The 15,332-nt window shown below is 40.5% G+C and overlaps 1 protein-coding gene across 1 annotated transcript; it reads right to left on the bottom strand.

Moving 5' to 3' along the window:
* Window positions 1-1,960: 1,960 nt before the first annotated feature.
* LOC113051390 (retinal guanylyl cyclase 2-like) lies at window positions 1,961-14,966 on the bottom strand. The gene is made up of 18 exons (XM_026215102.1): window positions 14,104-14,966; window positions 12,933-13,237; window positions 12,497-12,845; window positions 12,315-12,399; window positions 12,121-12,217; window positions 11,921-12,043; window positions 11,005-11,085; window positions 10,688-10,864; window positions 10,305-10,461; window positions 10,081-10,230; window positions 9,720-9,868; window positions 7,947-8,110; window positions 7,621-7,813; window positions 6,450-6,624; window positions 6,258-6,356; window positions 5,953-6,047; window positions 2,747-2,832; window positions 1,961-2,665 (listed from the first exon to the last, which is right to left on the bottom strand). The coding sequence occupies exons 1-18, from the start codon at window positions 14,855-14,857 to the stop codon at window positions 2,578-2,580; spliced, it is 3,327 nt and encodes a 1,108-aa protein (XP_026070887.1). The 5' UTR covers window positions 14,858-14,966; the 3' UTR covers window positions 1,961-2,577.
* Between the last annotated feature and the right edge of the window lie 366 nt (window positions 14,967-15,332).

Here is a 15,332-nt window from a genome sequence, read left to right as displayed (position 1 = left end):
ACCCCCACCTTTCGGCTGCCCAGAAGACGGAGCTGCAGCACCTGGTCCGTCAGTTCCAGGATGTGTTCTCCTCTCAGCCCGGGCAGACCAACGTGCTTCAACACCATATCCGGACGCCCCCAGGAGTCGTCGTTAGGCAACGGCCCTACCGAGTCCCGGAGGCTCGTCAGCAGGCTATTGAGGAAGAGGTCCAACTAGATGCTAAAGTTGGGGGTAATAGAACCATCCCGGAGTCCGTGGTCCAGCCCCATTGTGATGGTCCCAAAGCCGGATGGCACCCTCCGCTTTTGTAACGACTTCCGCCGCCTGAACGAAGTCTCCGAATTCGACGGGTACCCCATGCCTCGGGTGGACGAACTGCTGGACCGGCTAGGAAGGGCCCGGTATATCAGCACCCTAGACCTAACCAAGGGCTATTGGCAGGTACCGCTCTCCGAGGCCGCCAAGCCGAAAACCGCCTTCTCCACCCCCAGTGGCCACTGGCAGTACCGGACCCTTCCCTTCGGCCTACATTGGGCCCCCGCGACGTTCCAGCAGATGATGGACATCCTCCTGCGGCCTCACCAAGCTTACGCGGCCGCCTACCTGGATGACGTCGTGGTCCACTCCGAGGCGTGGGACGAACATCTGGATCATCTGCGGAGGGTGCTCTCGGAGCTCCGGCGGGCTGGACTTACCGCCAACCCCCGAAAATACCACCTAGCCCTCTCTGAGGCCAAGTACCTGGGCTATCAAGTCGGCCGAGGACTCATCCGGCCGCAAGAGAAGAAAGTTGAGGCCATCCACGCCGCACCAAGACCGGAGACAAGGACCCAGGTACGAGCCTTCTTGGGGTTGGCGGGGTATTATCGTTGTTTTATCCCCAACTTCTCCTCTTTAGCCGCCCCCCTGACAGACCTGACCAGGAAGGGGCAGCCGGAGAAAGTATGCTGGACCCCGTCGGCGGAAGAAGCCTTCTCCCAGGTGAAAGCAGCACTCACGTCCTCGCCGGTACTCCGCGCCCCGGACTTTAGCTGCCCCTTCCTGCTGCAGACGGATGCTTCCGACACAGGACTAGGAGCGGTCCTCTCCCAAATTCAGGAAGGTGAGGAGCATCCGATCATCTACATCAGCAGGAAGCTGTCCCCCGCCGAGAGGAAATACGCCGCTGTGGAGAAGGAAGCCCTGGCCATCAGGTGGGCAGTCCTGGAGCTCCGGTACTACCTCCTGGGCCGCAAGTTCACCCTGGTAACCGACCACGCGCACCTACAGTGGATGGCCCGCGCCAAGGACACCAACGCCAGGGTGACTCGCTGGTTCCTAGCGCTCCAGGACTTCCACTTCGAAGTCCGCCATCGAGCTGGGGCCGCCAACGCGAACGCCGATGGCCTCTCCCGGATCTGGACAGCTTATGCAGGTCTGTCAGGGGTCATTCCCCACCCTCCCCTAATCTCACCCCTACTTTCTACATGTCTTCGCAGGACCAGAACGACGCTTAGGGGGGGGGGATGTGACGAGCACTCCCAGAGGAATCAGCGTCGCCCTGGAAACCAAACCAAAACACCTGCACGTCCTCGTCACCGGCTGATCGGTCACAGCTGCTCCCCATCAGCCAGCACATTGAAAAGCAGCACATGTTGCACTGAGAAGAGGTTCTCAAACAGAACGCAAAGCTGGACTAACCCCTCTCTCCTATCCCCACAGAAAGCAGCGAGTGACCGACAGCCCACACCCTTTGGAGCACGTCAGGACACCCACTTTCCCCTTGATTGGCACAGAGGAGCATGGAGAGCACACGGGGAGCACCAACCAGCGGAAAGCAGATCAGGACACTTCACCAGGCACCCTTCACTTTTCAATAAACCCACCCTCCGGGGCTTTTGATTTCACGTACCTCTTGTCGAGTGGTTCTTCACCCCGTGACGATATATATATATATATATATGTGTGTGTGTGGGGGGGGGGGGGGGGGTTTGGTCTATGTTAAGACATGACATATGAAACACTAAGAACAAACAAGACATTCAGAGCATGACAGAACACACAAACAGAAACATAACAGCATGCCAAACATAGATGACGGTCCATTTTTAAAATCCGGCTATCCATATATGAGGAGAGCCGTCCAATCTGAAAGGAGAGAGCTTTCATAACCACTATCTTAGACCAGTCACACATCTCCAAGACCAAAAGTATCTATGAGGTTGTACAAAGTTACCATAAATTATGACATCACATCGTGATACATTTTGTTTTAAGGGTTATTTTGGTAAACAGTCTATTACATTATGGTAAACTTTACAGTAAAAAAACTTAATGTACAAATCTATAAACTGACAATTGCAGAAATGAACAGGAATAAAATAACAAAAAAAATGTCTGTAAAGATAAAACAGTAGGATAATGTAGTATCATCTGGGGAACATTACTTGAAAGTAGAAGAACTGAGTCTTGTTTATGGTTGGAGAATGAAACCTAACCAAAATGGGGAAAATATTGGCCACAGTTTCCCACAGTGACTCTTCCTGCCATCCTCCCCGCCTCCCCCGAATCTCTGTGCCACACTGAGTAATGTTATACATTCTCCATAACATTACCTCAGTTTTTCTTCTTTGCAAGCTGTGCTTCAGCTTTCTGCTTCTTGTGTGCGGCTATCTCCTCCATCTGCAAGCCATGTGCCATTTGCCTGAAAAATACATTGGAGAGGATAAACACAAAACACACACACGCACTGCAGGACACAGGCCATGGAAAGGCCTCCCCTTACCCTGACTTGAGAACGGGTGGCACAGGGAGCGGTTTGGTGAAGCCATCTCTCCCTGTGAGCCAGTAGGTTTCTTCTATACCTTTGCCCTGTGGAGAAGAGAGGATGAGAGGACAGAGCAAATAGTGTTCTTTCAGATGACTTGTCTATCTAAACCCATGAACTTAATTATTCAAGAATTATTGTACATTGTTGATCTAATCACTCGGCTCTTGGCAACACATTGATGTGTAAAGACACAAAACGATTAGTCTGTGCAAAAAACTGAACAGTATTAATACCAAACTGTTCAATTTTTTGCACAGACCGATCGTTTTATGTCTTTACACATCAATGTATTGTCATGAGCTGTGGGGTTTAATTTGGTTTTGTTTGTGTATGTTTTTTGTTTGTTTTATCGTATGTTTTAGCCATGATTCCCATCCACTTCTATTATAAGACTGACAGACTGCAATGGTTTGTGTTAAAAATCTTGGTTTGTGTTCTACTGAAGAAACAAAGTCACATACATCTTGGATGCCCTGGGGGTAAGCAGATAAACATAACATTTTCATTTTTGGGTGAACTATCCCTTTAATTTGGAAAAGAAGTGGTAAGAGTATATTTTGCTGCATTTGGAGGCAAACCTTACTATCACTATTAGTAAATGGTACATTTTCCCTACACGTTTCACACATTATACCCTACAGCTGCCATTTTGATAAAAATACATAATTTAATTCTTGCATGATCTTTAACTACATTATTTGCATGATTTTACCACCAACCACTGCATGCATCAGCATATACAGCACAGCAAATAAAGCTCCATAATATACACTACTATTCAAATGTTTCGGTTTGGTGAGATGTATTTTAAAAAATACATTGTCTTATCAAGGCCACATTTATTTGATTTAGAGTATAGTAAAAACTATAATATTGTTTTAAAATAACTGTTTTCTATTTGAATATATTTTAAAAAGTCATTTATTCTTGTGATAACAAAGCTGAATTCTCAGCAGCCAATGCTCCAGTCTTCAGTGTCACATGATCCTTCAGAAATCATTCTAATGTGACGAACATCTGCACTGCTTTTAGTGCAACCTGAATTTTTTTCGATTCTTTGATCAACAGAAAGTTAAAACAAAACACAATTTATGTTAAAAAGATATCTTTTATAACATTGTAAATGTCTGTCCTGTCATTTTTTATCTCTCTGAATAAAAATATTGATTACTGACCCCAAAATTTTGAACAGTAGTGTCATGATCTCTAGCTGGAGTGGCTGTGAGCTTCATTAGAGGGCACTCCATTCCAGACTCTTGCCACTTCACCCTGGACTCCACTTCCCATAATTCTTTGCCCGGACTCATCATCAATTGCAATCACCTGTCTCTCATCACCTCATCAGTCTCACACTATAAGAACAGCGCACACACATGCTCACATTGCTGGTGAATGAACGTTTAGCCCTTTAGTTTCCATGTTCCTAAGTTATGCCTTTTCTGTGTTTTGATACTTGGACTATTAACTTGTTTATGATTGTTTGCTGCCTGCCCTGTCCTTCGCCTGTTTAGTGAATTACTCTCATGGAGTGCCTTGTATGTACAGTTTTGCTGGTGTTTGACCTTGCCTGTTTGACTATGGAATTACATTTGCTTCAGTAAAAAATTAACAAAACTTTATAAAACTTAATGTAACCTTTTCAGGAACTTATCAAAAATATGTAATTATAAAAGAAGAAAAAAAAAAAAAAAAAAAAAAAAATGAACTTAGTCGCACAAATTTAACAGGCTCTTCAAATATGCTTCATTCTTTGTTAATGTTTTTCAAAGATTTGTTTTCGCTTATCGTGGATTAGCTTACGGTTCGCAGTTTTTCACTTGGTGTTTTGACACAAACCTTTCGTGGGGGCGGGCTTAACAGTGATCTACTCTGATTGGATAGTGAGCTTTTGATGGACAGGTGCTCTCTGACCGGGAAGTGCAGACATCACCCAGTGGCGCGCATATTGGAAAGCTCTTGCAGTGATTTGTATTACTAAATATGTAAATAATATTGGACCTTCGATCATCTCAGTCTGTAAATATGAGCTCTTGTCCTTCAAGGCAGCTTGAAGTAAGCTTGTGTTTATTTTGTATAAACTTCTTTACAGGGTAGAACCTGTGTATGAGCTTAAAGGGTTAGTTCACCCAAATAGCAAAGTTATGTCATTAATAACTTACCCTCATGTCGTTCCAAACCAAGAAGACCTCCGTTTATCTTCGGAACACAGTTTAAGATATTTTAAATTTAGAGAAATTTAAATCCGAGAGCTCTCAGTCCCTCCATTGAAGCTGTGTGTACAGTATACTGTCCATGTCCAGAAAGGTAAGAAAAACATCATCAAAGTAGCCCATGTGACATCAGAGGGTCAGTTAGAATTTTTTGAAGCATCAATAATAAATTTTGGTCCAAAAATAACAAAAACTATGACTTTATTCAGCATTGTCTTCTCTTTCGTGTCTGTTGTGAGAGAGTTCAAAACATAGCAGTTTGTGATATCCGGTTCGCGAACGAATAATTCGATGTAACCGGATCTTTTTGAACCAGTTCACCAAATCGAACTGAATCATTAGAAATGGTTCACATCTCTAATAAGCATTAATCCACAAATGACTTAAGCTGTTAACTTTTTTAATGTGGCTGACACTCCCTCTGAGTTCAAACAAACTAATATCCCGGAGTAATTCATTTACTCAAACAGTACACTGACTGAACTGCTGTGAAGAGAGAACTGAAGATGGACACCGAGCCGAGCCAGATAATTAATGGGTTTTGAACAACATGAGGGTAAGTTAAGAAAAACTGCGAACCGTAAGCAAAATCTGTGGCAATGCATTCAGAATCCACGATTAGCGAAAACGAATCTTTGAAAAACATGAACAAAGAATGAAACATATTTGAAGAGCCAAATTTGTGCGACTGAGTAAAATTTTTTCATTTACATTGTGTTTTTCTTCTTTTGTAATGGCATATTTTTGATAGTTTCTGAAAAAGTTATGTTCAGTTTTGGAAGTTATGTTTATTTTTATTGAACCAAATGTAATTCCATATTTGACTATGCTCTAATAAAGCCGGCAAGTGGATTCCCACTCCATTGTCACAACTCTATTGTTACAAGTAGTGTAAAAAAGAAGTGATTTAAATTATATGAAATATTTGATTTGCTCTCCAGATGAGCTCACCTTGAGTTCTGTTCTGGCTCTCAGCTCTACTTTGTACCCCAACTTCAGGTCCATCAGGATTTTTACTGTACTGTAATGGACATGGATTCTGTACGCTGCAAACACACAAAGTTTAAGTGTCTTTTTTGCTTTTTCTCTTTAATTTTAGCCATGCCAACTGTTTAATTCATGAATTAGAATTTAATTGATTTCAGATATTAATATTTTTATCACTGTATTTCAATGAGACATAAATCTTCAAATACCGATCGTAGAAATACAGAAAACAGAGTTGTTTATGGTGAAGCTAAGTGTCTCATGCTTACGCAATCCCGTGGACTCCATTCTAGAAGCAGTGGTGACCGTGTCCCCAAACAGACAGTACCGTGGCATGGTCAAACCCACCACACCAGCCACACAAGGACCTAATAGAAAGCATACATAATGTAAAGAAAGCATTTACATTTACATTTACATTTTTAAATAGAATTAAACTACATGGGATAGATCAGCCTGACCTGTGTGAAGTCCTATCCGGATGCGGACTGGTACATCAGGCATATGTCTCATTTTGAAGGTGCCAACAGCACTCAGGATGTCCAAGGCCATATTTGCAATCTCTGCTGCATGTCGGTTCCCATTGGGCACAGGCACACCTGATGCCACCATGTAAGCATCACCTATGGTCTCCACCTATAGACAATAAAGACAAGAGACAAGAGAATTCATAAGTAAACGGAAAGTGTATGATATTTAGAAGTAAAGGGCCGTATTATGGAAATTTTACTTTTACATGTCTGGACATAACTGTGTGCTGGCAGTGTGTGTACACATCCACCCTTAATGATAAAAATCTTCCCACGTTTTTTAATTCCCATAAATCATAAGCAGTGTCTCGGAACAAGCCATTTGTAGAATATGTAAAAAAAAAAACACGTAACAGGACCAGCCCACGAATGTTGACGAACACTGCTGTATCAGAAATGACTTATTATTAAACCTATAGAAGATATTCAGTCCAGAACAGTGAGTGATTTTCTGTTTTCATTTTATTGTTTGGGTCATATTAACAGCATAGACAGCAGGATAGGTACTGTATATTACACTCAATACACAGATATGATAAAAAAAAAACATTTGATTTCATTTGATTTCTTTCCCACCTGTTTAACTTTAAGCACAATGAGACATGAAAGAGCGCTTAGTTTAGGGCTCACATGTCATGTGACAGCCGCTTTCTATGCGTGTGCTTCAGATGTGTGCCCTTAGAAAACCCTATATCATATGTTAAAAGGAAATAACTTTAAAACGCATTAATTCAGCATGACAGACATGATAATCAAAAGCAAATAGATGTTTTGTTTTGGCAGAGTATCTGAGGTACGAGCTTTAAAGGCACAGACCTATTCTGGAAAAGGGGGCGGGGAGCAGCAGCTCATTTGTATGCTCGAAAAACAGCATATTTTTACTACTTCTTAAAATATAAATGTTCAAAATGATATATTAAATGATCCGTAGGGTATTTTATTAAACTTCTCAGACACATTCTGGGGACACCTGAAGGGATATAATAGGTCTTCTTTAAATGAGAGAAATCACTGTGGAAGCCAACACATTTGCTTATACAACGAATACAAACAATAAAACTAAGTTTTTCAATAAATGTTACCATAATTTTTCTAGTGTTACCTTATAGACGTCATGATTGCCGATTACAGCATCAAATGTTGTGTAAAGGTCATTGAGGAGGTCAACCACCTCTATGGGCTCACTGTTAGCTGAAATTGTAGTGAAGCCAACAATATCACTGAAATAAAGACTGACACTGTCAAAATACTCCGGTTCGACAGTAGTGCCCAGCTTCAGAGCCTCTGCCACTGACCTAGAGAGGATGAACAAAAACAAACTACTTATGAGTGAATGAAAGTGGTTCCCTGTTTATTCCTCTAAATATCATATTAGTGCATAGTGTGGTGGTATAGTCTATATACTGTGACTGTGTATCTATCACTTACGGGGGCAACATTTGTGTGAGGAGTTTCTCAGTCTTTTGCTTCTCTATTTCCAGCTCCTCTGTTCTTTCCCTGATCAACTCCTCCAGGTTGGAGGAATACTGCTCCAGCATCCGCAACATGGAGTCTATGATGTTGGTTTTTTTCCCTTTATTAACATTCTTGAACTGTAGAGAGAATAAGAAAGAAGACTGAGAACGGTGGAGAATATAAGAATAGAATCAGACTGATTTCATACAATTTGTGTCCACTGCTTGGTTATCCAGAGACCTATACATTATCAACCTGTTTTAATTTCAGTCTTACGACATTAAATGAGTACTAATTAAAAGTTTGTAATTTTACAAAAGAAAGGTTTAAAAGACAAAAAAGGAAAGAAAGAAAGAACGAAATAAACTTTTGAGTTACCTAACCATACATGGTGAAAACTGAAAATGGTTAAATATTGCATTACACTCGTCACTATCATCAGCTGGAGTGCCCATGAACACCTGGTGGTGATTAGTCCTGAGCATGGGATTCTGGGTAATGGAGTTGGAAATGGAACTACAAAAATGCCAGAGTTCTGAGTGGAGTGCCCTCTATAGGAGTTCATGGGCACTCCAGCTGGTGATCCTGACAATACTGGGGGTTGTTGAATGATTAAATCTTATTGGTTGACAAACATTCTAAGGTTTGAAATTATTTTTAGGGAAACGCATGGCTAAAGTAGTTCCAGGCAGGGCTCAGCCTCATTACATGTCCATATCACTTCGCAAAATGACTTCAGTTATTCAAAGGCCCTTACAGCCTACAACAGCAAAAGAACCAAAAACATAACAAAACTGACCAAGTAATTAAATATAGTAATTAAATATAGCAAACAAGATAAAAAAAAATAATAATTTCCCATGTTTCTGCCATAAAGTAATATTCTATTATGTACGGAAAGCACATACTCTCTTTCTCTCATTTTTACAGTACAGTCAAACATTCACACACACACACACACACACACACAGAAACGTGTTATTAGTGCTGCTCTGACGACTTTAGCTTCTTTAATTTTAACAGAAACAGATTAACTTACAATTTCGCTATTAATAGAGATGCTGCTGCCAATCACTGTTAAGAGATGCACAGTCTCGGGTTAATTCACAATGCTTAATCGCTCTCTTAATTTCTAATAACTTCATTATTATCTAGATTAGTCTGCTATCAACAGCAACAGCCATCGTTGCTAGGTCTAAAATGACATTTTGTAAATAGCAACGGAGGTGAAGGATGAGATGCTTGAGAAATTAATCCTACTCACAAGAGTGTTTTAAAGACAAATACTTGAGGAATGTCTGTAAATACAACATCTGAACAATATTTGAAGTGTGGTAAGCGTAGTATAAACAGAAAATTGGCAACAGGCCATTGAATTATTAGAAAATAATGCACATCCGAGGTAGTGATGCGGCCACAGCACGAAGTGTAGTTTATTATTCCTTACTTATTATGTGTGTTACCCTAATGTTGTGAGTATTGGCCATGTTTTCTGGACAAGCAACTTGAGCTCTGAATAAATATGTGGCTTTCTGTGTTACCACCTGTTATTGTGGTGGTTATCAGTACATTTTACAGTAAAGAGCAAATTTTGGTAGTTGAAGCACATCCATATATTATTATTTTTTTTTTAAAATAAATGGCCCATAATACAGTATTTTGATCACAGCATTTTTATACTGAATTTCTGGCAACCACATAAATTCAACATTATGGTGATGTTTTGGCATCATTGCTGATGTTCACCTGGTCAAAGATTTCATCAAATGTGGGTCTCTTCTCTGGCAGTTCATTCCAGCACTGCTTCATAAGCTGAATACACTCCATGGGAGCATGATCCGGGGAAACAATGGGCCTGCACATTGGAGGAGGCTTCCGGATCTTCTGGATGATTTCTATATGATCCAGATGTATTAAAGTCTTAGACATTGTAAAATTATTGTAATGACATGTCTACACATCACTCTACCAATATAGACAGTACAGTATAGATCCGGGGTCCACAGAAAGGTTCAGAGAAAACCAACATGAAACAAAAAAGTGTATGTCTGTGTCATCAAAGATTTTGAAAACCCCAGGTAAAGATGGTGGGTTCATGTGATTTTACCATCAAAAGAGTACTCCAGCGTGCAGAATGGAGGCCCTCGCATGACCACCTCTTGCATGATGATTGAGAAACTGTACACATCACCAGGGAGACTGCCATATAAACCAGGGTAGGGCCCTCTCAGTATCTCAGGGGCGGTCCATAGAAGGGCTGTGGGGGATACAAATATTTTAACATCCTATGCAGGAGGTAGAAATCAAGAAAGGTCTCACGATAAACCTTACTTTCAGCTGGAGGTTCAACATAAGGAAATCTCTGGGCTTCCAAAACCTCGTTGTAGCCATAGTCTGTGATTTTGAGCACAAAACGCCCATCGACCACACAGTTCCTGGATTTAAGCCTTCCGTGACAGACGTTCCTGTGATGAAGATACCTCATACCCTGCATGCCAGTCAGAAACACACATAAGCTTACATGTGATGTAACTCCAATAAACATACATACAACAAAACCAATTAATGAATCATGTTTTTAATGACCAATAAGTACATTTATAATTCAGATTTTGTGATTATTGTGGCATACTGTATGTTTTGAGCACATGAATTTGTGCTTGCTATGTTTCAGTGCTCTTCAATTAAACCAAGCTCATTCCTAATAAGAGCACCTTAATGAGGTCTAGAATGAGAGAGGACTTGAACATCCAGTCCAGTTTGACGTCATCATTGAGCAACAGATCTTCCAAGCTGCCGCGCGAACAGTACTCTGTAACGATGGCAAACACCCCACAGTCGTGGAAGAAGCCGAGAAAGGGGTTAACGTTCTCATGCCTCATATCTTTCATCTGGAATATCAAGAGCAATCATATGATTAATTGTATGATAAAATAAAGGAAATAATCAACAGCAGCGAACAAAGAACAATCAAACAGAATGAGCACCACACCTACATTTTTACTATGTAAAAATCAGAGGCAAAACCAACCAGTTCAAACACATCACTGGTACGAGGAGTGATGCTCCGGAAATTTCCAAATGGAAGCCTTTTGAGCCAGGCCCAATCACCCTGCAAAGCAAGAAACACCGGAGTAAATGTTCAAAGAGATTTACATTAAATATGTATAAATAATGTATAGAAATTGTTTATATAACATAACAAATTTTCTATGATGCTTACTTATAATGTTAGTTAAGGTTTCTTGCTCTCATAATCTAGTTTTACAGTCTAAATAACCATTTTCCACCATCCCTTTGACTAAAAAACAAACAAACATACTTTACCATTAATATTTCAATATATTGGCTGCCTTTGTCGGGTCAAAATATAATAAAACAGTATTATTATTATTAATAATTATTAATTAATTATTCATTTCCTAATTACTTATTAGAATCATTAGTTACTTTCTTACTGATCCCAAACTTTTGAACGATAGTGTAGTTTACACAGTTTTTCATCAGGATAGTTCAGGCCCATTGATATGTACCGTGTTTTTCGCACTATAATACGCTCCTGAGTATAAGTCGCATCAGTCCAAAAATATGTCATGATGAGGAAAAAACATATATAGGAGAAGGTAATGTTTTCTCTTGGTTCATTTCTCTTGGTTCATGTCAAATTAATTTTGATAAATAAGTCACACCTGACTATAAGTCGCAGGACCAGCCAAACTATGAAAAAAAGTGTGACTTATAGTCCAGAAAATACGGTAAATGTACGATACATTTGAAGATTTCTAAACATGTATTTGCAGCTTCATTTGGAACAGATTTTTTGTTGTGAATGGTATCTATTTATTTTGCACTAATTTACTTTAAAGTAGAAAAGAATATTCTATTTTTCATAATATGAGCCTTTAATATTCCATCTGCCATTTTGCCATTGAGTGTTTTTCTTTTACCTCATAAATGGCAACATTAGAATTTTCGCAGGTGGCTGGCGACTGAACGGACGGAGACTTGAGGCTTCGCTCTGAAATGCTCATTCTCGAGTCACTGGCCTTGCTGTCATCCACGCTCAGCTTCTGTGTTTCAGATACAAGTATGAATAACTAGTGCGGAAATGTTTGTTTGTGTGTTCACGTGCTTGTGTTCTACTGACCTTATTGCTCAGGGATGGGTTGATGAATGTGACATCATTTAAAGTCAGTAAAATCTTGTTTGGACCCTGCACCATTCGGATCTTACTAAGTTTACGTCTATACAAAACATTACAAATATTTAAAGAAACTTTTAGACAGAATCTGCACACTCGGAGCAAAATTAATTGTTTTAATAAATGTAGGTTGTATATACCTGATGCAGTAAAAACAGCCAACTGAGAAGAAGATGAACAGAAAACCAGACAGGAAGATTAAAACCATGTTTAAAAGATTCACACCTGTAACACAGAGGGTGATTGATACATATGACATAAAATGCATGTATGTCAATGTAAACGAAAACCAAAAAACCTTGTACATACAGTACACACTCACCTCCACGGCAGATGAGCCCATGTGTAAACCAGCAGCTGGAATCAGTTTTTGGTGGTCCAGCTGGGGGGAAATGTATTGGCCGTCCCAGGAAACGCACCATATCTGTCTGCATCTCAATATGATGTGTAGGTTGCAACTCCCAAGAAAAGCCATCTGTGTCCAGCACCACATAGTCCATTGTGCCAAAGTCAGAAGAGTTCGCCTGTAGGCTAAAACCTTTGAATAGCAGGTTTCGGGCATTCTGGGCGATGTTCCCCCCAGACATCCACTGACCTGAAGCCCTGACACTTTGCACAGCATGAGCCATGAACAAGATGGAGGAGTAGATGGTGCCAAACAACGGGGACACCTGTAAGGAATGTGAAGATTTTACATTAGCTACATATTAGCTTAGTGTTTAAAAAAACTTAAAGCCACATGTAGAACATTGCTGTACCTGCTGTGGTTTAAGGTGCCTGGGAAGCCCTCCTTCCTTCTGGGCCTTTTCAAAAGCTTGGTAGAAAGACTGCTCCTGTGGAGACTCTATAGTGATGGTGAGCACAGCATCGTAAGCTCGTAGTAGCTTACTGTTATGGCGCAGGACAGGCTGGGTTATATGATGGTAGGGCAGACTGTAAAAGAGCGTATCGTACGGTAAAAACACCAGCGAGCCGTCTGTCATCCGCATGTCATGAGCAGTCTCCAACAGCAACTTCTGGGTTCCTCCACCAATCAACACCGAGTGCATAACGAGGATGACCACTGCAAACAGAAGTAAACATGAGCGGACAGGCAGAAAGAACAGTGACAAAAGAGCAGTCATTTTTCTGAGACTGTCTGAGATCACACTGAAATCTGTTTTTGTTTTTAATTATAATGATGAAATAATTTATGAAAAAATCAAACAGAAGTAAATATTTCAGTATAGAGAAAAAATGTGATAATTTTTTAGTGTTCTAATCATAATATGAGTAAACTGCTGACAAAAATGGCTGATAATATAATTTTTAATGAAGAGTTTTGTATTCAGTTGTTTTTAAAATAAATTAATAAATAAAACATACTAGCATTTCACTTTCAACATGTACATAAAGTTCAATTTAAACATTAAATGCATGACATTTCTATTACAAATATATGTTGTGCTCTTTAATTTTTATCCATTAAAGAATCCTGATCAGTATATTAGAATGATTTCTGAAGAATCATATAAACTCTGAAGAAAATTCAACTTTGAAACCACTGGAATAAAATCATTTTTAATTCTTAATTTTATACTAATACTCATTATTCATTTTAAAAGATGATGTACATTTACAATACAATATCAATATTACAGTATTAATGCTTTAATGTTTACTGTAATGTTGGCTTAGTGAGCATAAGAGACTTCTTTCAAAAAAAATTTTGACCCATCTTTTGACCCATCTTCAAACCCATATCAAACTTTTGAACAGTAGTGTAGATACTGAAGTATCAGTATCGCAACAATGTACTGTAGTAAACTCATTTGGAGTGTAAACTATGGAATAAATGAGTCGCAGTAGTAAATTTTGCCACTTAAACATGAGAGCAGATCATTTATCACTAAATCATATCATAAAATGGCATTAATGTTTTAAACTCACAGCGGAGATCTGCCACTTTCTTGACTCTGGCCAGGGTCTCACGCACACTGGTGTGGTCATTATGAACAGATGCCACGATGCCAACAGGCAACCCATGGCTCCGCAAGACATTGGCCAGCTTTATACCCGCCTCCAACCAGACATCCTCAGCTGATGTAATGATGCCCACATGTGCCCAGCGAAAGTGGTGCATGAAGCGTAGCAAGACCAGGGAGGGTAGGGGCATGGTGCGTGCAAACGTAGGGTGACTCCGGGCGTCATCCAACTCATGTCCAATACAAGACCAGGAAAACACTGCCTTATTCCAACTCTTTCCTAGCAGAGAGGCAGCTTCACAGTAGCCTGGGTTCACTGGACCAATAAACCCAGATGCCCGTGTGTAGAAGCCAAGGAAACGGGCAAAAGCCTGGGATGTCTCACAGTCCTCCTCCAGGATAACATAATCAAACGTGATGCCCTGTGAAAGGTAGGGGTCCCTGTTGATGTGATCTACAGCTAACCGTGCAGCCATGCCGGGCTGGGCTTTAGTGAAGAGGGGGTCACATGACCAAGGCCCCACCACCCCAACCCTGACGGTGGCAGCAGAGGTGGCAGGGAAAAGGCACAGGAAGCTTACCGTAGACAACAGCAGCCAGAGACACAAATAGCTATGTTTATGATCATAAGAGAAATTAATGCTTTGGTCCCGGTGCTGGAGTTCTCTGGTGGCCCATCCTGGACATAAGGTGTGAAAGGCACCGGACGGCCGTCGCATTGCAAGGTAACAGATCAGCCACACAGCAGGTGGGTTGGCACACAGTGGAGCTTCTTCACTGTCCCATGAGAGATCCCCTTAATGTCAATCGGGTCACCAACCACAGCAGATTAACAGGTTAAATCAGTTTGCTAAAATTATTATCAGTTGATGTTTAGCATGATATCCAGTTAAAATGCTTTCAGAACAGCTAAAATACAGAAATCAAGAAGGATTTCATCTATAAATGAGTGCTGGTTATTTATGTTGTGAGATTGGGAGTGAGAGGATTGTTGAAATCCTGTTAAGAGCACAGTATAATTCCGTAATGCTCTTCAACTTTATCCAAATAAAACATTTAATGCATTTCAGTTATTGTCTTGTTAACCCCAAAACAGATCAATCTGCAAAACAACCATTACTGTATGTGCTTCACTATATTGGGTATCAGTATGACAATATGAATCTTAAGTGACTTTAAATGTGATTATGCAAG

Source organism: Carassius auratus, chromosome 32, assembly GCF_003368295.1.
Source record: "Carassius auratus strain Wakin chromosome 32, ASM336829v1, whole genome shotgun sequence".
NCBI classification, from domain to species: domain Eukaryota; kingdom Metazoa; phylum Chordata; class Actinopteri; order Cypriniformes; family Cyprinidae; genus Carassius; species Carassius auratus.
This window is presented reverse-complemented; position numbering and strand designations above follow the sequence as displayed.

Coding starts and splice junctions, on each gene's coding strand:
- LOC113051390 (XM_026215102.1), bottom strand. CDS start 14,857: ATGCGACGGCCGTCCGGTGCCTTTCACACCTTATGTCCAGGATGGGCC. Junction 10,231..10,304: donor TGTTGAACCTCCAGCTGAAA/GTAAGGTTTATC, acceptor TATCCCCCACAG/CCCTTCTATGGACCGCCCCT. Junction 7,814..7,946: donor CTCACACAAATGTTGCCCCC/GTAAGTGATAGA, acceptor CATCCTCTCTAG/GTCAGTGGCAGAGGCTCTGA.